Genomic DNA, 24,118 nt, shown 5'->3' on the forward strand with positions numbered 1-24,118 from the left:
TGAATAAGAAGCTTTTACTGGTTGTATTTTATTTGAACTGGATTGCAAAAGAGAGCAAACAATCATGAATTGGAAAAAATTGAGACGGGGATTAGAACCTAGTTGATATCTCAGCGCCTTGGGAACTGCGTATATCCAATTTGTGATTCTGCTTGCGGAGAATTTTTAGTATGGGAAGAAAGGTGTGAATTCTGTGTGGTTGTGTTGTCTGTTGCTTGCGTCTTCATGAAAAGTAAATGAGTTGTTATTATTGATATCATTAGATGAGCATGTTAGTTACCAAAAGCATTAAACTGGAAAGGGGGGAGGGGTTGTATATGGTATTGTTTTGACTTTCACTCGCCTCTAGGCTTCCGCAATCAGGTAGTTCTACTTCTGTGCCGAGATTGATTTTCTTTTCCATTTTCTCCCTTCACGAGTTTAACAATTTTGTGCCCCCCCCCCCCCCCCAAAAAAAAAAAAACAAAATTTAGACTGTCCCTTTGATTTAATTTTAATCAATTATTGCCTAGAAATATTCCTCCCTTGACATCTTTGAGGAGATGAAGAGGTAGCAGCCGCACGTTCCTTAAGAGGTTCCTTTTTTGAAAAAAAACCTACCAAACAAGCAGAGAGAGCTCGATCCGTTTTTTAAGTAAATTGCATGCCACTCCCACAAGGTATCATCAACATCGATCTAATACACAACATAGATGTACATGGCTACGATGTCTGTTAAACCAAAGCCAACAAGACGTTTGCATACATTTAATGATTTCCGAGGGACAACACTAACAGTGTAACAAAAGTCCCAGTACAGTGCGAGGATATGTGACTGACTGACTACTCTATATATAGTTCCACCCGGCATGGGACGACTACAAGCACCTGCATGTGATTACTATCTTCTTGCATAGTAGGAAAACAGAGTTGGTTGTTTATCATCTGCAGCGCCAAAGTTTGCTTTCTTTCTCAGCTGACTACTAGTCTCTAGTTCGTCAGCTTTCCCACAAGACGACGGCTTCATTTCAGTTTCAGCTGAAAATTCCTCATAGTCTCGCTTGACAGCTGGATAAGAAGACGACGTGACATTGGGCTTGGACTCGTCATTGCCTCCAAATGTGTGAAAAGGATGATGAGCTGGTGCTTCATCGGGCGTCTCAGCTTCCTCTTCTTTCAACTTGGTGCTTCCTCCTGCTTGTGGGATTGACGACTCCTGGCGTCCCTTCTTTGTGAAAAACTTTGAAATGGGTTTTGTCTCCTCTGTCTTCAACTTTATCTGCACAACATTACATAACGTAGATCTTAAGGTAATTCGCAAATTTGGAACGTTGGCAGGATAAAAATTTGTGCCAACTCTTCTCTAAATAAAAGTTAAAGCATAATTTCCTACTTAATGCTTTTTTTGGGAGAGGTGAGTGGGGATGGAATGGTATAGAATGAAACGTAAAGGAGAGTAATATAAACTTCACTTTATTTGGACAAAAAAAGCAACGGGATGGAACGGTAGAGTGAATAAAAACAAAATGACAATGATGCCTTTCACTTTCCCGTCCCTCCCCACCCCTTCCAAACAAGGGGCTAAGATTGCTAAATAAATTAAATTCTAAAACAACTCATCTCAATCACAATAACACAAAAAGGGATTAGATTGAACTCCGCAAATAACATAGAACTAGATTGAATGGTACAATGTCTCTGACACAAGAGATCTATAGGTAAGGCAAACGTAGCTTAAAATCTGCAAACTACAGGTCGTTCATGTTGTGCAAATGCTTGTTTTAGCTTACCATGGAATTCATCTAATGACTACTTAGTACTTGTTTAGCTTCAGCAAAGGCCCATTTAACGTGCATGTGTTCTGTCGAAAAAGTATAGAGAAAAACCAAGCATTCGCACCTCTTTGATGCATTCTGGTCCATCAAAAGAAGGCTTACCCATCGCAGATGTCACAGCATACCACGCCTGGAAAGTGAAATTTTAGTATCCAAAAAAATTATGGTTAGATTCTGTAAGAAGGCTCAAGTAACCTAGAATTAACTGTTCCCGTTTCTTATTTTGAAGATCTTACCAGATCTGCCTTTTCATACGGTTTCAGTACTGTGTCAAATTTGGAAGCTGAGGAACCCATTAGCCATGTATCCGTTGATTCCTTGTCCCCCAAAATAACAGGCATTCTGTCTGTAATTGCAGCAGACTAAGAAGAGTATTAAATGTACCCCCGTACGACATGGCACCAGAACCCATATTTTGCAGGTCATTTTGAAAATATGCTTGCTAAAATTAATCAATCACAAAATTAATTTACTTTAAACAAAATTTTAAAAGATAACCTGAACATGGTAGTCACAATTTAAATCACATTAAGCAAGCAATATATATGTGTGTGTGTGTGTATTTCAACTATCCATTCCTGCTTACCCAATGGAGCGTTTTAATTTTTTGTCTGGTTGTATAATGTTATGAAGCATCAGTTACTTCAGGCATCAGAAAAGTAGGCTATCGTACATGCATGTCAAGTTGCCTACAAGACATGCTTCAAACAGTTCAAACATCTATAGGATTGACTACAGTACAGATCACACCCCCAGAAAATATGCTGCCAGAAACACAGTTAATGGATTATCCTTTGATGCAAATATATGCTTTGATGTTAAAGGATGTTTCAAAGAGAATGAAAAGATCAAACTAGACCAAGGTCCAACCTAGTTCTTTTTTACTGTTGCATATGATGATATTCCTATTGTTAGTGATTACTTTGAAAAATGACAGGTTCAAATTGCACAATTAAGCACACAAGATCAACTGACTAATATTCTCACAAAGCAATCGTCAAGGCAGCAATTTCAAACTCTACATTCCACAATTGTTGTTGCTCATGCAGGCTTATCTTGCAATGGCATATTATGCACGATACAATGATAGATACACAATCATAGGTCAATCCTAACATACTAAAATCATGGCTTGTCCTCTTGCCTATTTTCAGCAGTTTTGTTTCACAATCCCTTGTATATATCTTACTGTTGTCTTGTAGTTAAATTTCACAGATTTACATCCTATAAAATGTGTATTATGCATAAATGTGGATATACAAATACAAACTCCATTCAAAATCAACAGAGAGTTAAACTTTGCAAATTATATTAAAAATCATCAAATAGCTAAACTCTGCCCAACAAGCCATTCACAGAAAGTTCTTATTCCAAACTATGAAAAACAAGGCTTTAGTTTTGGCGCAGGACACGCATAATAAGTTTTCATCATTTAAATTTTAGTTTTTATAGAAGTAAAATTAATTCTATTGATTGTCTTATAGAACAAGCATATAGATTTCAATTATTTTACCAGATAAAGACTACAAGACTATAAATCTGGTATGCATATCAGCTTGAGTATCTTACCTGATAAGTCCTACAAAATAGAACCCTACATTCTAAATTTATATCGTTTCTAGAGTCCAAATTGAGACAGATTAAGTGTTTTTCCTCTGTAAATAACTTCTGTGTGTATTAAAATATTTTGATCATTAGAACATTTTATATTGACATTTATTGATATTACCCTTTAGAGGAGTTGTTGTATGCCAACAAACAATTCAACTCAAGGACGAGTTTTCACAAGTGGAAGGAATAGACGCAATGCATGCATCATAAAGTCAATTATTTCATTTTCATTTTTAAATATTTTATAAGTAAATTACTTTTATTGTTTATCTTGTTGAATAAATATATAAGTTTTACATCCTAGATAAATCTTACAAGTTGGAGAAGTGTAACGATATGATTACCTTACTAGATAAGTCCTATAAAGTAGATCCCTAGAATCTATGTTCAAACTTCAAATTTTAATTATGTATGGAGTCCAAATTAGAGGCAAATTATTATTTTTTTTCTCTATAAATACCTTCTATGTATGACAAATTTTTCATCAAATATATTTCTGATCTTTGAAATTCTTTTTGTTTCCAGTATTACAAGAATTCTCCTATAGAAGACAGAGACATATATAGAGATGATTAGTGAGTTAAAATCTGAGCCACCCCACCTAGTGGGATTAAGGTTTGTTGTTACCAGAATTCTTAGAAGCTGAGAGTTTAATCTTGTATTTTATCCTTTTTCACATTTCCTGCTGCGTGAAGTTTGCATTTACATTAACTATTAGAGAGAAAATACTAGAAAGAAAGAACTTATATCGGAAGCAGAACAAAAGCTAAAACTGTAAGAAACCCCTGAAGAAAATTGATTGGGAACGAAGAACAAACACCTAATAAATAAATACAAATACAAATACAAACACCTAATAAATAAATAACTTTGTGCATAAATATCCATTAGTTAGGAGTCCAACTGTTGTTCCAAGTGTCATTTTAAGGGAAAGAAAAAACAAATACAAACTCCTTAAAATTAAAAAAATAAATAAAAACAAATGCAACCTAATGTTAATCAATATAAAATAAAAAAAAAATAAAGGTCAGTGTCCTTCTTGCCTTTTATGGTTTTGGTTTTGAGGGTGATACTAAGGTACACAGGATATGGGTCAAAAACAAATGCAACTAGCGAAGTCTGCCAAAAATTGTCTTGGTCTCTGCAGCACTCTATTTGTGCTTCATGGATCGAGATTAGTTTAAGCTCATAAATTGAACACACACCACAAGTCATTCTCAAAGTCTTTCCCATTATATGTTAACACAGAATTTTTCTGAAACTGAGATCCAGTGTGGAAACTTGTGCATGTGCTCAAAATCAAAATGTCTGTTCCAGTGAATGATGATTGACATCAGAGATTACGTTAACATGCAGTGTTTAGACAGGTTATATATTAATAGAACAAGAAAACATGACTAACCGTGTAGCCACTCTAAAGCTGATGATGAAGAAGTTGTCATGATAGTAAAGGAATAAAGAATCTCTCCTGTAGATAAAGAAAATTAACAAGTACATTAGTCCAAAGTAAATTTATGTTTCATATATTTGAATACAAGTCCAACTTAAGGCCATATTATGCCGACCATCCATCTAGATGTGATACTGAAAGAACGGGGTAATGAATGGTCAGCTAGCTATGTATAGTAGACCATCATCTCTAGTAATATTATATGCCTATACAAATATGTCTACAGGATCTGCATTAAACAATTCTTTTGAAACTGGCATGCTATCTACAAATAGGAAGGCAAGCACGATGGCTCACCTTCTGAATTTTTCCAGGAATCATAAAGAGCAGCAAAGACAAGAGGCCGGCCATCCTTGAAATGAACATAGTAAGGCTGCTTTTTGTGCCCATCTTTCTTCCACTCATAGAATCTGAGTAGTATCCCACTCCCGATTATAGCAAAATATTAAAAGCAAGAAAGAAATATGGCTGTATAAAATGTACTGACGTAGATCTTTACAGAAAAATTTTCACCTCAAAATGCCTGGACAATATAATGGAAGCCTCTAAGAAAATTACTATGCACGTACTTCACAAAAGCATATTAACTCCATCAGAAAATTTAACCGATAGATTATATATACATGCACAAAAATCCACATGAACTCAGATGGCATTGAACAAACACTTAATTTTGTTGCTACCTAGGAAACTCCAGCAGAGGCCAGTTATATCAGTGAGACAGGCTATGGCGTGAGATGGTGCATGAAATACTAAGCTAAGTTGCTGGAGGGGAAATTCCATCAAGTTCTCATTCCAGATCACCTCATTAGATTGCCTCGGTGAAGGTGAATAAACAACAGTCGTCCAGCAATTACCATCTCATCTTGGGAAAGGTTGGTTAGAACAGAACTAGACAATAACCCAACAGAAACTTATAGGATAGTGTCACGACCCCAAGGATATATTAGTAATACATGTCATGTATTTTCCTTATTAGTTGCATTTTCTGTTGTTGTTGTTAGCATCTTCAATTGTAAGTCTATAAATAGGCTTGAGTAGTTAGAGGAAGGGAGTTTTATGAATGATTTGAATCTCAATTCCCTCTCTCAATACTCTCCCACGGCTTTTCTCTCTCTCCCTCAATTTTGCTCAATTTTGTTCTGTTCTTCCTTGCCCTCTTCTCTGCTCTATCTTCCTCAAACTCTTATCCAAATTCCTTCCTAGACCCTAGCTAAACCCTAGGGTCACGACAATTGATATCAGAGCCAATCGTTCCTCAACTGTGATTGTGGAGACTTTAATAGCTGAATTCAGAGCCAATTGTTCGATATCCTTAATGTTTGTTGTGTTGTGAATGATTAGTTCATTTTGCAGGTCCAAGGAAAGAGCAATTGGTAGGAGTCGGATTCTAGAAGATAATCATGAAAAAATGGTGGAGATTGTTGGGTATTTTTTTTGCATGAAGAATTTTGTCTAGAAGATGAAGAAAACAGTAGAACTCATTTATGGAGTGAATGCAACTGGAAATTTCTAAGTTATAGTTAACTTAGATGTTATATTATAAGGGTTATTTTAGTCATTGTGTAGATAAAATAACAAACCTTGTAATTAACGCCCCTATGTTATATAAATAGGAGGCGAGGGCTAAACAGTCGCATATATCATTCAATCACTCATTTATGTCTCTGAATACAAGTGAGATTGCCGAGAGGAGAGAAAAGACTTTGAGAGTAGGAGTCTTTGTAATCTCTGTTTTGAGGGCAGTGCAGTTGTGTGATAGGGAGTTGAGGGTATCTTGCAATCTGTTTCAAGGTTTCTAGTGGATTTGCTGTTGGATGTAGGACTGATCTTTGATCAATTCAAACTAGGATAACTTCTTGTGCCTGCTGTTTGGTTTGATGTTTCTTAATTTCTTTTATTGTTCTTGCATTTCAAGTTTACATTTTCTGTTGCGGGTGTTTTCTCAGGTGTATTGAGGGTGTGAGAATTGGCAAGAACCGATCCTATTGTGCTCCTAATTTCTAACAGAGGTAGAGAAAGACCAAGAAAACTTATAGTTCTAATACTAAGTATATGGGCCATGTAGAAGATAACATCTGGATAGAAATGAACAGAAAGCTAAAATTTATATAGCCAACCATGCATGGTGGGATAAAGGCTTCATATAATGTTGTTTGTTGTTCTCATTTTCTTCAAGGGGGAGCATGTTTATTTGGGATAAGAGAACAAAACATTCCCAATTTAATGTCTTTTTCGTGTTGACAAAAAATCAAAACAAAAGTTAGTTCTATTTGAAGAAAAAGATAACATAACATATCAAACCTTAATTCCACAAAGTAAGCTGGTTATGTAGATTTTTGCCCACCTACCTATGCCCATACCTTCTGTATAGTCATTATAAAGCATATTATGCCTAAGAGTTCTTCACCAAGTGTTTTTGCACTTTCTCTATCTCTTTTTCTAATTTGTTTTCATTCCAACCACTCTTTGTTCCACCCACTCTCGTCATAGAAGCATCGATTGGTCTTCACATGACCAAACCATTTTAATTGCATCTCATGCTTCTTATATTCAATTGAAGTCACTCCAATCTAATAATGGACTATGGCTTTAACTAGATTTTACAATAATCCGATAAAGTATTCTTTTTAGCTTTAATTGGATTTTACTATTTGTATAAAAAACATTCTACCTTTATGTAAATATTTTGATAATTGATCCAAAATATTCGAGGTGATCCTACCTTGGAATGACCTAATTTTGAAGTCTCACTAATTATTATCCACATTTCCATATATTCAATTTTGATTTCGGGAGCACTGGAATCACTCAATCTTTGCCAATTAATAGCCGCGCACACACATTGATTCACTCAAAATAGAAAATATAACAAGAACATAAATGAAATCAGAGAAAAACATGCAAAGCACACGAGAACACCAAAATGTATCCTGGTTCAGATCATCAACTGATGATCCCACGTCCAGCCTCTTGTCCCGAGAGCCAATCCACTAGAATCTTGAAGAAATCAGTACAATACAAACGAGTTTACAAAGTTCTCTCTCTCTAGACTTTCCTCTTAGTTTTCACAGCACTCATACATATGAAATGAATGATAACCAACGAATGCCCCTATGCCTCTTATTTATAGACAAATAGGAAGGTGTTACGACCCTAGGGATATGATTGTAATTAGGGGCAAATCCATGGTGTATAAGCTGTTAGGGCTAACTGTAGAAGTTTAGAGGTTAGGTGGGAATAATTAATTCTTGTATAAACAATGACCAGGGCTGTTAGTAGTTAATTGGTTGTATTTTCTATTATTTCCTTCAATGCTAAGCTTATAAAGAGGCTGGCGTAGTTAGAGGAAGGCATGATTTGAATGACAATTGAAATCCATTTCCCTCTCTCAATTCTCCTAACTCTCCCTAGATTTCCCTCTCTTCTCCCTCAATTCTCTATGTTATGTTCTTTCTCTCCCTCCCTTTCTGCTCTTTCTTTCCTGCATTCTTACCAATTTACTTCCTAAACCCTAGCTAAACCTTAGGGTCATAACCTTAGGCAATTTAGGCAATCCAGAAGCTGAAGACAAAGCAAGTGGTAGCCTCGTGGCTGGAAACTTGGCTGTGGAAATGGATAGCAACGATTCAATTGTGATTCTGATAGCTCTTCGCGGTGAGACTCGGAATTGTTGAAGGTGTAATCAATCAGCTACATCTCGGTTGCTGCTTGTGAGTTAAGCGAATCAGGATAGGGCTAATCGAGGTTGCTTAGTGAGGTTCCAGTGACAGAATTCTGGTGAAGTTGGAAGTTGTGAGTAGGTGAACTTGAAGGCCAAACAAATTTGATCCTCGATTGCTGAAGTGAGGTTGAGGCGAGAAAGAAGTTGCGATCGAAAGTGGTGAGAAGGGAATCGATATTTTTCAGGAGTAGCTTGTGGTCTTTGGAAGCTGTTACAAGGGTAAGCGATTGCCAATCGATAGCAATTCTTATCAGAATGGGCGATCAGGCCAAGGAGCAGCTCCAACTATTCGTTAGATAGCGCTAGGTCTAGATCAAGAATTATCTGAAGAAGTAAGACACATTTGGAAATAGTAGGCGAAGCAGATTCTTAGAAGGCGTATTCGTAGCAATCGATTTTTGGCTACTGCATCGTAGCATGTGATGATATTTGATCGGGCAGTGATTATTGCAATTCCAGGGAATTCAAGAAGTTCAACGAAGAAGAATCAAACCCAAAGATTGGTCTAGCTGGTGATTCAAGCGATTATTGGAGGTTGTTTAGCAACAGTTGAACTAGGTTGTTTCTAAACCAAGTGATAACTGGAATTGAGGTAGCGAAGACAGCGTGTTGTTCATTAATGGCATCCTCCCTATGATCTATGGACTGCAAGAGATAGAGAAACTCTCGGCCTTGGAATCGAAAAATTCAAGAGGATCATTTTCCCACACTCCCAATCATACACTAATGCCTAGGGAAGGGGAGGTCATGTGGATTGACTTTGCTAAAGATCTGTGTGACCAATTTGGGGAGAAGAACTTGATTGATGTGATTGAGGAGTTCAACAAATTAAGGCAAAGGGGATCGATGACAAATTATCAAATTAGATTTGAGGAGCTAAGGTCTTTAATGTGGAGCTGTCAGTTAGCCCTGTCAGAGCATTATTTTGTATCAAGATTCATTAATGGTCTTGACGATGTGTTAAAGCTCAGTGTGAAAATGTTCTGCCCTACTACGATGGAACAAGAGACGGAGAAAGCGAGGGTGCAAGAATTAGCACTAGAAGCCATTTGTAGAAAGCATGGACTACCGCCAAAAAGTTATCGAAAGAGCAACTCACAAGTTTGTAAAGGACCATATGTAGCTAAAGGAGCTTTAACAGAACAATCCAGACTGGAACAACTTTACAACGACTCTAAGGAAGCTGATACTGAAGCTATTGAGGGGGAACATGCAATCATTGAGGACTTAGACCAAAGGCAAAAACTGATTCTAAGAGAATGGCTTCCCTGCCTTTGGTTTTGGAAAAGATGGAGGAGTCACAGATTAAGATAATTCTAGCCGAAGAAAATTCCTTTGCTGTTGTGAATAATTTTGATATCGGGTACTATGACAGTATTGCTACCATGTTACTTGGTGTAGACAAGATTTAGAAAGTGGAGGAAGAGAAGGGTGCTGTCATTTGGTTCGGGAGTTTTGATATTGTGGAAGAGGAGGTTGCTACCATCTGGTTCGGGAGTTTTGATATTGTGGAAGAGGAGGTTGCTACCATCTGGTTCGAGAGATTTGACATTGGAGAAGGGAGCCTTGACATGGTGATTCTTGGAGTCTACACTTCGTTTGTGTAGGAAAAACAAAAGCAACAAAATGTAAGGGAAAATGGGAAAAAGCTTAGAAGTAGAAGGAGCACAAGGGAAAAAAAGAGAAGAATAAATCAGATTGTTAAGACTGGAATTGGATGAAAACAAGTCAACAGTTATCAATTCTTGGGGACAAGAATTGATTGAAGGGGTGGAGATTGTTACAACCCTAGAGATATGATTGTAATTGGGGAGAAATCCACGATGTATAAGCGATTAGGACTAACTATAGAAGTTTAGAGGTTAGGTGGGAACAGTGTTATTAAAGGCGCGCCTAGGCGCAAGGTGCCTGAAAGCATTCCAGGCAGGCACAGACCAAAAGGCGCGACAAAGCGCACCTTGGGCGTTTTAGTTGTTTTTCAAGGTTTTTGTTCACCGTTTTTATTTTATTTAATTTTTTACTATTTAGGATTTAAATTTATTACTTCAACTACAAATTTGACAATAAGTAAAAAGGTTACTACTTCAAATGCTCCAATTAAATTTGAACTAGATAAAGATGGATAGGGAGAATTGAACAAATTCAAGGTATGCAATAACAAAATGCAGCATTAAGTCACCAAAACAACACCCCCATACTTGCGACCATCTTTCTTAGGCTTCTATATATCACCCCAGATGCAAGAAGTGGACAAAAAGGGAAAAAGAAAATTATATCTTCATAGGCTCAAGTTAAATAGTGGCTTTTCCTTAGTTTCTCATCTTCCTTGATTGTGTTTCATTTACTTCAACAATGTTTTGTTAAAGCTGTTCAAATCTCGATTTTCTTAAGATTATATTATTTTAGTAATAAAAAGACAAACTACACTCAATATCGAATGATCAACATTCTATTGGCGTGATCAATATTTATAGACACCGCGGAAGCTGAGTTTTCATTACACAAAGAAAAATGCAAATTCAACTCTAGTATATTACCTACCAAAAAAATGTATGAAACTATCATCACACTTCTAAACTATAGAAATCATCCAACAAATGGAGTAGATGATGTGGAAGAGGATATTAGAGATGATGCTTCTAATGATGAAAATATGGAAATGTTTGATCTTGATGAGGATGATTTTTAAATTATTTAAAATGCATAATTAGTTAATCTTGATTAAGATTTAAGACCTATAAATTTTTTTAAAATTTTATTTAAGTTGACTTAAAGATTTTTAGATTACATCTTTTGACATTTTTTATTGTTTTTTTCATTAGTATATGTTGAATTTGTTAATTTCCTTGATAACATACTTGTAAATATGTCATTAGGAGTTAGAACTTATTTTATACCTTATTTTTCAAGTAGGATATATATTTTTCTCTTTTTTTAGTAAGCATGCGCCTAGTTCTATCAGGCGCGTGCCTCGCCTTGTGCCTTGCACCTCAAGTTGCAACACCCTTTTGCGCCTTGAGCCTTTAATAACACTGGATGGAAATAATTAATTCTTGTATAAACAGTGACCAGGGCTGTTAGAGTAGTTAATTAGTTGTATTTTCTGTTATTTCCTTCAATTGTAAGCCTATAAAGAGGTTGGCGTAGTTAGAGAAAGGCATAATTTGAATAACAATTGAATTCCATTTCCCTCTCTCAATTCTCCTCTCTCTCCCTAGATTTCCCTCTCTTCTCCCTCAATTCTCTATGTTTTGTTCTTTCTCTCCCTCCTTTTCTGCTCTTTCTTTCCCGCATTCTTACCAATTTACTTCCTAAACCCTAGCCAAACCCTAGGATCGTAACAGGCAGATGATACAAGGAATAACTAAAGTCATATTGATTGATCCTTTAAGATATCTAAAAACCCACTTTACAGTAGCCCAATGATCCTTTCCCAGATTAGCCATGAACCTACTTGTAACACTCATGGCATGGGCTAAATCTAGCCTTGTACACGCCATACAATACTTAAGGCTTTCTACAACACTAGAATAGAGTATCTTGCTCATTTCTTTAATGCTCTCTTCCTCAATGGGGGATTGCACATGAGATAACTTGAAGTGCTGAGCAAAAGGAACAATCATTTCTTTTGCATCAAGCATATGAAATTTTCTTATCAGCTCCTCAAGATAGGACTTTTAAGATAGCTGAAGCATTCTTTGCTGCCTATTCCTTGATATTTCTATCCCTAAAATCTTCTTAACCTCTCCTAGCTCCTTCATTTCAAAGGTTGATTTCAACTTCAGCTTTAAACTTTGAATTTCTTTATCTGATTGACTTGCAATCAGCATGTCATCAACATAAAGGAGGAGATAAATTGAGATCTTAGCAGAAATATGCTTTAGATAAACACAACAATCAAAATCACTTCTCTTGAACCCTTGATTAATCACGAATGTGTCAAACTTTCTATACCACTGCCAAAGGGATTGTTTAAGCCCATATAAGGACTTTTTCAGCAAGCATACTTGCTCCCTCTTTCCCCTAACTTCAAAACCTTTAAGTTGCTCCATTAGAATGTCCTCTTCTAATTCACCATGAAGAAATGCAGTGGTCACATCCATTTGCTCTAGACTAAGGTTTAAATGGGCAGACATAGCAAGCAAAAATCTAATAAAAGTGTGTCTCACCGGTGAGAAGACTGCATTAAAATCTACCCCAACAACTTGGGTAAAACCTCTTGCTACTAACTTAGCTTTATACTTAGGTTTTTGATCAATTCCTGCCCCTTCTTTTATTTTAAACAACCACTTACAACCTACCACCCTTTTACTCAAGGGTCTATCAACCAAGGTCCAAGTATCATTTTTCTTAAGAGATTCCATCTCAGATTTCATAGCAGCAAGCCATTTCTTTGAATCTCTTAAACTAACAGCCTCTTCATAAGTAAGAAGCTCTTCCCCAGCAATTTCCATTGCACTTGATGATGCATAGGACACTAAATCGGAGAATCCATACCTCATAGAGGCCTAATCACTCTCCTTTGCCTATCTCTAGCTAAATTATATCTCCCTAGGCCCAGATCATTATCTAAGCTAGAGGAACCATACCAACACTATCTTCTTGTTGGTCTGCTGCTTGATCAATTTGACTATCAATGGCAGCCTCATGGATTTCATCTTGCTGTTCTATCTCAACAGCCTTAGATTTTCCTTTTCATACTCTATCTTATCATCTCTTATGAAGGAATTCTCATCAAATGTTACATCTCTACTCACTATAGTCCTTGGCAATCTTTCTTCCAAATTGCATAATTTGTATCCCTTAATCCCTGATAATATCCCTTAACCCCTTCTTGCATCTTAAAAGTGAAAAACTTTGCCTTCAAATAGAGCCTACTAGGGATTTAGTCATGTATAAACTTTCTAATTTTAACCAATGTTCTGCGGCAATTTTCATCTTTGAAACCTCTCGCAACACTTTGTCTCCTAGGCTTAAAATTAACGAATTGAAGGCCTTCTTTCCTATCTCCTTCTTCTTTTCTATGGTATAGGTGACTGGCATTTGGACTCACCTTCGAGTGCCTCTTCCAGTCCAAGAATTCCCAACAAGGCCCTCATCTTCATCTTCCAAAGGCCAAAATCATTCTCCTCTTCCAGTCCAAGAATTCCCAACAAGGCCCTCATCTTCATCTTCCAAAGGCCAAAATCATTCTGCCCATCAAACTTCTCGATATCATATCAAGTGGCAAAGGCTGTAGAAGCCATTCCAGCGATTCTATCTATTGCTTTCTAATGATTCTTGACTTTCTTGATGAGTTATGTTGTAATCACTTTCATTAGAATAGTTTTTTGTCTCGGGAGGGGGTTATTTGCTGTTAGCATTTGTATATCACTTGTGTTATTCTAGAAGGTTTATTTCTAGAAGGGTTAGTTAGCGTTTTAAGTCCGATTAATTGGTTGTAACTACTGGTTTAGTTAGCTTTTTGTTTACCACCTCTATGGTGTATAAATAGAGGTCGGGTGAGAGGCATTTCATTATGCTGTCTTGTAGCAAGAGGGGTGAGAGGAGTATGCGCAAGGTTTTACTTGAGATTAGAAAGGGTATATCTTTGTATTTTTGGGTAGTGAAACTCTTAACAGTTGTGGGTATAAGACTGTTAAAGAAATATAGTGCATGTAATCCTTGATTTGTTCATTCAAGATAGTGGAGATAATGCGCCTAAGGCAGTCTGGATGTAGGTCTTCTTTAGAAGACTGAACCAGGATAAATTGGTGGTGTTCTTGTTTCGTTTTTCATGTTCTTTATTTCTGTGTTCCATTAATTCTTGTTGTTGTAAAGGGTTTGAGAGATTATGTGGGTAGGTCTATTGTAAGTGCGAGTCCCTTAAGAAAGAGTTGTGCGATTATTCTATAACAACTTGGTATCAGAGCCTACAATCTCTGTGGCATTTAAGATTCTTTAAGAAACCTAAGGAGACAAAATCAAAGGCTCAAATCGAGATGGCGCCAACTACATCAAGGTATGACATCGACAAATTCGATGGGTCTAACGACTTCGGCCTATGGAGGATCAAGATGGAAGCGTTCCTCGGCAGTCAAGGCCTAGAAGGGGCGCTGGAACCAGAGGCAATCGGGACACCATCCGAAACCGAGACACCGGTTCTAACTACTGCACAGAAGGAGACCCAGGCCGAGATCAAGAAGAAGGCTTACAGCCTTCTGATTTTGAGCCTAGGAGACAAAGTTCTAAGGGAGGTATCAAAGTTAAAGTCAGCGGCCAAGATCTAGAAAGACTAGAAGATCTGTATGATGTATCTCAAACAGACCCTATCCAGCCGATTATTCCTCAAGGCCAGGTTTTTTAATCTTAAAATGCATGATAATCAGAAGATTCAGGAGCATTTAGATGACTTTAACAAACTATGTTTAGATTTAGAAAACATAGATGTAAAGTATGATGGCGAAGATAAAGCCCTAGTTCTTCTATATTCATTACGTAAGTCCTATGAAAACTTTGTGGATATTCTCCAACACGATAGGGACAAACTTTCTTTAGAAGATGTAATAGGGGCATTAAATTCTAAAGAAATAAGGATTAAGATGGACAGTAAGTCCAACCTCGGTGAGGCCTTAACAGCAAGATCAAGAAGCACTAAAAGAGATCAGAAAAATAAGGGTAAGTCAAGGTCTAAATCTAAGAATGGAAAAGGGCCAATAAAATGTTACTTCTGTCAGCAAAAAGGCCAAATTAAGAGGCTGTGTCCAAAGAGGAAAAAGGATCTAGCTGAGAAGGAGAGTTCAGGAGAAGGGGTGAACTTTTGTGATAGTGGTTATGATAGTTCTAAAGCTTTAGTTGTAAGTGAAAGAGCAGAGAGCCAAGAGTGGGTTTTAGACTCTAGCTACTCTTTTCACATGACTCCAAAACGTCACTGGTTGCAAAACTTTAAAATTTTTAATAGAGGTAAGGTCTTACTAGGTAATGACCATGAATGTGAGGTAAAAGGGATAGGAGACATTAGGGTAAAATTGCATGATGGCTCCCATAAAACCCTCACAGCCGTTAGGTATATTCCATAATTAAAGAGAAATTTGATTTCTCTTGGGGAGCTAGATAGAAATGGCTTAAAGTTTAAAGGTGAAGGAGGAGTTGTTAAAATAACTAAAGGGTCTTTAGTGTGGATGAAAATGGAATTTACCTTTTGCAGGCTACCACATTATGTGGTGAAGCTGCATCTATAAGCCCTAAACCCAAATCAAAGGAAACTCTATGGCATTTACGAATGTCTCATATCAGTGAGCAAGGCCTTAGAGAGCTCTCAAAGCAAGGTATATTGGATTTAGGTCAAACCATAGGCTTAGGCAAGTGTGAGTCTTGTATATATGGTAAGGCAGCAAAAGTAAAATTTAGTAAATCAGCAATACATTCTTCAAAAGAACCCCTAGACTATATTCACTCAGATTTATGGGATCCAACTCAAACTGAATCTCATGATGGCTCTAGATACTTTCTATCAATAATAGATGACTTCTCTAGAATGTTATGGGTATATGTTCTAAAGTCAAAAGATAATACATTTGAAACTTTTAGGGCATGGAAGGCTATGGTGTGTCATGACTCAAGGAATAATAGAAGGGCATTATTGTAATGGGGTTATTAGGGTATTTTTACAAGTTGTTAGAAGCACATGGGTGCTGTTAGGAGGTTGTTAGAAATTAGTTAACTAGCTACTATGCCTATATAAAGGCCCCATTGTAAGAGGAGAGGATATGCTTGAATTAATAAAATGAATATCTAATTCTCTCTCTACAATTCTCTATAATCTCTCTCTCATTTTCCCTCTATTTCTCTCTACATTCTGTCCCCATTTTTGTCTATTTCTTTTTTCTAGCATTATATTCTTGATTCTATTCATCAGCTCCTTCCGATTGTCATTCCAATCCTAGGCTAAACCCTAGGTTCATGACATGATGGGAAACTAGAAAGGCAAGAAAATTAAGGTTATTAGAACGGATAACGTGTTAGAATTTTGTAATAAGGATTTCAATCAAATGTGTAAGGATGGGGGGATTATTAGACATCTAACCGCACCCGAAAATCCTAGGCAAAATGGTGTTGCAGAAAGGATGAATAAAACCTTCTTAGAGAGGGTTAGATGCATGTTAACCTATGCAAATTTGTCTAAAACGTTTTGGGGAGAAGCTGTCACAACAACATCCCATATAATAAACCGATCTCCATCCACAGCCATAAATTTTCTAACCCCATATGAAAGGTGGACAGGCCATAAACCAAACCTAGACCACCTTAGAGTGTTCGAATGTCTTGCCTATGCCCATGTAAAACAAGGAAAACTAGAGCCTAGAGCCAAGGATATAAACTATGGAATTTAGAATCAAAAGGGCTGAGAATTATCATAACAAGGGATGTGACATTTGATGAGGATGTTGTCATGAAAACAGGAAAAGATAAATCTCAACTAGATAAAAATCAAAGTAGAGATTCAGTCCAAGTGGAGATCTCAGAAATCTCCCCTAATCTACCCCACAATATCCCTAAAGTTGAGTTTGACTCACCTAAACTTGAACCTGATCCAAAACCAGTCGATGACCATGACCATGAATCATCCCAATTTGAAGGAGATGAGGATGACAGTGAGGTGGACTTGAGCATAGTAGACCAACCAAACCCAGATAGGTATAGTGTTGCTAGGGACCGACAACCTAGAGCCCGCAGGTCACCCCAAAGATATGGCTACTCAGATTTAGTAGCCTATGCCCTAACTAGTGCTTCTGAAACAACATGTGAAGAACCACTTACATATGATCAAGCAGTCTCTGCTAAGGATTCTGATAAGTGGGTTGAAGCCATGCAGTTCGAGATAGCTTCCCTTAAGAAAAACCAGACTTGGAATCTGGTGGAGAGACCTAAAGGGCAGCAGGTAGTTGGTTGCAAATGGTTGTTTAAAATCAAGAAAGGGGCTGGAGAAAATGCTAAGCCCAGGTACAAAGCTAGGCTAATTGCTAAAGGTTTTACCCAAGTCCTAGGAATAGATTTTAATGAGGAAGATTTTACCCAAGTCCTAGGAATAGATTTTACCCAAGGTTGGTTGTGTTAGGACCCCCGTTATTCATACCTATCAGAGGCGTAAAAGGAGGGGAGAAATCAAGGGTAGCCAAGGAAATTGACCAAAGGATAGAAGAGTCCAAAGTTTGTTAGGGGAAGAATATTCTCTCACGTGGCTGTAACAGATTGTTGAGAAGGTATATAAGGTGAGGGGAAAGGAGAGAGAGAGGTGTGGAAGATCTGGAAAATTGTTGAAGAAGTTGTGGGAGAGTGAGGCCCTCTCGAATAGGCCTGACTTCTTTTGTTTTCTTTTCTTGCTATTGCTGATTTCCATTGCTGCAAGCTACTGTAATTGGGTAGTTTCCACTGTAATAGCTGAATTCAATCAATTGAGTAAGAGTTCTATCAGGTTGTTTGATTTTACCCAAGTCCTAGGAGATTTTAAGTCCTAGGCTAGTTGCTAAACAGCCATTTGCAGCCAACTTGGTACTGGAATTATGTGCTCAAGCACCATGAAAAACTATCACTTGAAGTGGGAGTCAAATGGAATGTCAAATGCAACTAACCTAGGCTATTCCTAGGACTTGGCTGTTTAGCAACTAAGCTATGGTGCAGCGGGTAGTTGGCCGCAAATGGCTGTTTAGCAACTAGCCTTTGCATTTGACATTCCAAATCTAGATAACAACTTGGTACAAATTTAAAAAGGAATGTCAAATGCAAAGGCTGTTAGTGTGCCTTTTGCATCCCATTTTAAATTATCCTCAGAACAGTCTCCAAAGAATGAGGAAGAAAGGAAGGAGATGGCACATATACCATACTCAAGTGCAGTAGGCTGCTTAATGTATGGTATGGTCAGCACAAGACCCAACTTGGCACATGGAATGAGTGTCATAAGTTGGTTCATGGCTAATCCAAGTAAGCCTCATTGATTAGCTATTAAATGGATGTGCGGATATCTAAAAGGATCCATTGATTATGCTTTGTCTTATAGTGGTGAAAGTCTAGAAGATCAGCCTGTAATCCTAGGATATGTTGATGCAGATTATGTTGCAGATATTGATAAACGGAGGTCCATAACCGGTTATGTTTTTAGGTTATGGAACTCCACAATTAGTTGGAAATCAAGTCTCCAACATGTGGTAGCCCTATCAACTATCGAAGCAGAACACGCCCTTTCAGATGCATTTAAAGAGGCTTTGTGGCTAAAAGGATTAGTAAGTGAGATTCTAGGAGTAGAAGTTAAGACTACTTTGATGTATGATAGTCAAACTGCAATACATTTGTCTAAAAACCAAGCTCATCATGAAAGGACTAAGCATATAGATATAAGATATCATTTTATCAGACAAGTTATTGAGAAGAAAACTGTTATTCTAACCAAAGTTTTTTTTTCCTATAAATTATTCTAACCAAAGTTTCAGGTGAGGAAAATGCAACATATATTTTTACAAAGGCTGTTCCAATCTCAAAGCTAAAGCATTGCTTGGAGATACTACAATTGATTCCAAGACATGTCTGAAGCAAAATCGGAGCAGTATGTGAAGATTCAGGTAGCAGAAGAAAGAATATCCTGAGGAAGCAAATCAAATCAAGTGGGTGGAGAATTTGTTGTAATCACTTGTATTAGATTAGTTTTTTGTCTCGAGAGGAGGTTATTTGCTGTTAGCATTTGTATATCACTTGTATTATTCTAGAAAGTTTATTTCTAGAAGGGTTAGTTAGCATTTTAAGTCTGGTTAGTTGGTTGTAACTACCGGTTTAGTTAGCTTTCTGTTTACCGCCTCTATGGTGTATAAATAGAGGTCGGGTGAGAGGCATTTCATTATGTTGTCTTGTAGCAAGAGGGGTGAGAGGAGCATAGTTATTAAAGGCGCGCCTAGGCGCGTGCCTAGGCTCAAGGCGCCTTAAGGCGCCAGTTTGGCGCCTCGCCTGGGCTGAGGCGAGGCGGTTTCTGCAAGGCGCGCGCCTTGCAAGGTGAGGCGCTGAGGCACGCCTCATGAAAACCGCGCCTGCATCCTGCCTGCATCATTTCTTTCTCTCCTCTCCAGCATCCCCTCTTCTCAGTTTCAGCATGTATACATCACTACTTATTTACATTTCTTTAGTTTAAGTAAATGTCCACATTTTCTTTTATTTATATTTTACTTTCCATTTACTTTAATACATAAATGTAAATAAGAAAGTACCCCCCATTTGGATTCAATAAAAATATCTAAAAAATCAAAATCCATAACAATAAGAAAATAGAATTTTGATTTTAATACAAATTCAGGATTTAGCGATTTTACCACCCCCAAAATACATACCTACTATTTCTTGAAAAATTCATTAAAAATCATTTTAACAACAATGAATATTAACTATCAAAATACCGGGAGTTAGTTTTTCAAAATGAAAACATTTTATTATATGTCTCCTTATAATGCCCTAATCTTCCAGACTTAGAAAAAATGCGCTAATCTTCCAAACCTAGAAAAATAGCATTTTTCAAAATGAAAGCATTTTCTTGATTGTGGACTTGTAGTGTTTATTGATTGTGGAGAATACTAAAGCTATTCCAAAATGTCCTCCATCAATAAAACAAGAGATTGGAGAGTACATGCAAAAGAAGAAAAATAACAAGGAATCAAGGATGAGCAAAATATGGCACCGTAAGATGATGATTTTCAATTTGGTGAAGGGTATGATGATGATGATGATTAAAACTTCTTTATTGATTGTGGACTTGTAGTGTTTATATGTTTGTTTAGAACTTTGCACGATGGTTAGTACTTGTTTGAGTTTGAGACTTTAAGTTTGAACTTTGATGATGTTTCTAGTTTAGAAATTGTATGATGAATGAATTAACTTTGATGTTGTTAGTTTAGAATTTGAAGATAATGAAACATTAATGATATGCATGTGTTATTATTGATAATTTGATAGTTTTTTATGATTTTACAAGATTTTTAGTTTTTTTTCTAAAAGGTGTGCCTTGCTTCGCAAAGGCGCGCCTCGCCTCGTGCGCCTCGCGCCTCAGGCTCCAGGACCCTTTGCGCCTCGCTGCGCCTCGCGCCTTTCAGAACTATGGAGAGGAGTATGCACAAGGTTTTACTTGAGATCTAGAGGGTATATCTTTGTATTCTTGGGTAGTGAAACTCTTAACAATTCTGGGTATAAGACTCTTAAAGAGATATAGTGCATGTAATCCTTGATTTGTTCGTTCAAGATAGTGGAGATAATGCGCCTAAGGCAGTCTGGATGTAGGTCTTCTTTAGAAGACTGAACCAGGATAAATTGGTGTTGTTCTTGTTTCGTTTTTCATGTTCTTTATTTCTGTGTTCCATTAATTCTTGTTGTTGTAAAGGGTTTGGGAGATTCTGCAGGTAGGTCTATTGTAAGTGCGAGTGCCTTAAGAAAGAGCTGTGCAATTATTCTATAACAAGTTATCCATACTCTGATACCAATTTGTGAAATTAGGAGCACTGGAATCACTCAATGTTTGCCAATTAATAGCCCCACACACACTAATTCACTCAAAACAGAAAATATAACAAGAACATAAATGAAATCAGAGAAGAAACATGCAAACCACACGAGAACACCAAGATGTATTCTGGTTCAGATCATTAACTGATGATCCTACATCCAACCTTTTGTCCCAAGAGCCAATCCCCTAGAATCTTGAAGAAATCAGTACAAGACAACCCTCTCTCACGAGTACAATACAAACATGATTACAAAGTTCTATCTCTCTAGACTTTCCTCTAAATTTTCACAGCACTCGTACATATGAAATACTTAAAAGAGAAGCAATCCTTTTTCCTGATAATGTTTATTCCATTTCTTGAGATCATATTTCCATTACCCACAAGGCCATTTAAGTCACCTCCTATAATGATCTCTCCTCTTGGTATTCCCAACAACCCCTCCAAATACTAGCAAAATTTTGTCTTTATATGTTCATTCAACCTAACTTATGGTGCACATTCACCAAATTCAAAATCTCTTCCAATAACAACTTCAATTGCAATAATCCTATTTCTCAATCCCTTCACATCCACTATCTCATCCTCGGAAGCATAGTTGTTAAATCGAGATTCGAATAGAGAATCGAAATTCTTATTTTATGAATAATGTGTCCACCATGATCAATTCTTTTAAATATAAATAGATAAATAAACTTCTAAATATATTTCCTAAGTTTAAAATTATATCAAAAGGCAAAAGTATATTCATGTTGTCTTTAAATTTAAATTGCACCAAACCAAACCACTTTCAAAATAACAAGCTGGAAAAAAAAAAAAATACGTACAACTATAAGGTTACTAATAAACTCCATTGCCTATAATCTTCACTAGTTATCAATCATCTTCATCTTCAAGTTCAAGAGCTTCATCATTTTCATCATCTTCTTTGTTTTCAAAGATAGCCAAATCAAACGAATATTTAATTAAAGCACACATGCAGACGAAGTCGCACGAATTGGATGAATCGGATGAATCATGCTATTCATGCGATTCACAGTCGATTCGTCCGATTCATAGTTGATTCTAAGGGATTTTCGATTCACCCTATAAATTCGACTCAATTTCTATATGAATCAAGTCGAATCGTATGATTCGAGTCGTGAATCGTACAATTCTAAGGAATTTTTTTTTCACCCTATAGATTCGACTCGATTTCTATATGAATCGAGTCGAATTGTACGATTCTAACAATAATGCTTGGAAGTCTTAACACATAATAATAATTCCTACCCCATGCTTATACGATAATTCCCTGCATACTAAAGTCTATATCCTAACTTAGCCAACATTTTAGCCTTCTCCCCAATCCATCTTCTCTCCTAAAAGCACATAATATTTATTCTTCTCTTAATCATCACATCTATAACCTCCGTAAATTTCCCTGTCAAGGTTCCAATGTTCCGTGATATATGTTAAAAAAAGAAAAAAAGAGGTAAGACTCAAAATGCTACAAAGTAAGTGTTCAATAAAATGCTAGTGCATATAAAATGTTTTTCTCAAATAGAGAACAGGGGAAGAGCACCCTGGAAACAAACCATTCTATAACGCATACCCTTCCATAGCCACCAAGCACCTGTTGTTGGGAAGAAGACGGCAGAAAGAAGCTTTTTCACGAACAGATTCACTACGAGCATTGAACTGCAATACAAAAAGGTAGAATAGATATGCTGAAGTTTCCAACCCCAAAATGGGCAAAAATAATGGTCATCTTGAGGCAAAGTATGCCACTTCTCTATGGCAACAATAAGAATACCTGATTTATGAATATTAGCCATCGGCTATAAAAACATAAAGCAATTAAACCATAACCCTATAGGAAATCAAATCATCTTTGTCGAGCAACCAAACTAGAGTGCAATCAAAACCCATTAGGTTCCTCGAAACGATCAAACAGTTTAGGCCGGCAAGCTCAAGTGTTAACAAGAAGTGTTCAAGTTCGGGAGCAGTAAACTAAATAAGCGGGAAGCGATCGTGATTTTCACCATCCTGTAGTGATCAGGCTTGTCGGATTTCTTGGTGAAACTGGGAATTAGGCCCCACTTCATACAGTGGAGAACCGCAGCGTCACCGTCGGAGCCATCCTCCCTCCGAACCACCGGCAAATATCTCCCAGGCGAAACATTATAAGACGGCTGGAACCTGAAATTGCATTCCATTGCATTGCAGCGGAGTTAATTGGTCGGTACACAAAGTAGAAGTGGTATAGAGAAGAAAAGGGGGATTGGTACCTACCGGTCCATGTGGAGGGAACGGAGAGGACAAGCGTTAAGGTGGCAAGCCCTAGGAAAGTCATCGATCCTCAGAGTACAGCGACTTCTCCCGCACATTGCTGGCTTTTTATGGTTTGCTCTCTCTCCCTCTCTCTCTCTGCTCTGCTCTGCTCTCTTTCTAGTTTCTTACTGAAGGAGAAGCGGCGGAAAGCTGTGGAAAGAGAAAGAAAATGCCGCAGCGGCGGCGGCGCGTCCCAACTCACAAATACCAATCAGATGATGGATTGAGAAGGCGGCAATTACGTCTCACTTTTTCATTAATTTAAACCCTAACTGCAAACACCATAGACCATTGTAGCTCCAAGCCTTTTCCTTATCCAGAAGCAACTAAAATTTAATCTCCCAACTTACTTAGTGGATGACATGCTTTGCTTGCAACAGATAACATTAATTATTATTTATGTACAGTAATACAAATGTTATCATATGCACATGTAGCTAACTATCTTAAATGATAGTGCAATATACATAAAAATCAATATAAATATACAAATCTCATATTGCTAAAATTTTTCTTTGTGGGTTATTTACTCTGGTAGACCTACATTTATATTTATATTTGGAGTGAGTCACCTTAATTAGGATTATTATATATGATGATGAATTTTTTCTTAGGTTGATCCAATTTAACATATCTAATTAATTAAAAGGCTCCGTCTCTACTATTATTTTTGCAATGGATACATCATAAAATA

At 37.0% G+C, this 24,118-nt stretch overlaps 1 protein-coding gene across 1 annotated transcript; it reads right to left on the minus strand.

The window, feature by feature from the left end:
* Nucleotides 1-660: 660 nt before the first annotated feature.
* Nucleotides 661-23,696, minus strand: LOC127787175 (uncharacterized). The gene is made up of 8 exons (XM_052315081.1): nt 23,386-23,696; nt 23,136-23,292; nt 22,706-22,791; nt 5,173-5,285; nt 4,828-4,893; nt 2,051-2,160; nt 1,879-1,944; nt 661-1,258 (listed from the first exon to the last, which is right to left on the minus strand). The coding sequence occupies exons 1-8, from the start codon at nt 23,478-23,480 to the stop codon at nt 881-883; spliced, it is 1,071 nt and encodes a 356-aa protein (XP_052171041.1). The 5' UTR covers nt 23,481-23,696; the 3' UTR covers nt 661-880.
* Nucleotides 23,697-24,118: the final 422 nt, after the last annotated feature.

This window comes from Diospyros lotus, chromosome 12 (genome assembly GCF_014633365.1).
Source record: "Diospyros lotus cultivar Yz01 chromosome 12, ASM1463336v1, whole genome shotgun sequence".
Classification (NCBI taxonomy): Eukaryota; Viridiplantae; Streptophyta; class Magnoliopsida; order Ericales; family Ebenaceae; genus Diospyros; species Diospyros lotus.

What these genes read in the sequence shown, in the direction of transcription:
- LOC127787175 (XM_052315081.1), bottom strand. Translation starts at nt 23,480, where the DNA reads ATGTGCGGGAGAAGTCGCTGTACTCTGAGGATCGATGACTTTCCTAGG. An exon ending in TGCTTGGTGGCTATGGAAGG is followed by an intron (nt 5,286 to 22,705) that starts GTATGCGTTATA and finishes GATACTACTCAG; the next exon opens with ATTCTATGAGTGGAAGAAAG. An exon ending in AGCTTTAGAGTGGCTACACG is followed by an intron (nt 2,161 to 4,827) that starts GTTAGTCATGTT and finishes CTGCAATTACAG; the next exon opens with ACAGAATGCCTGTTATTTTG.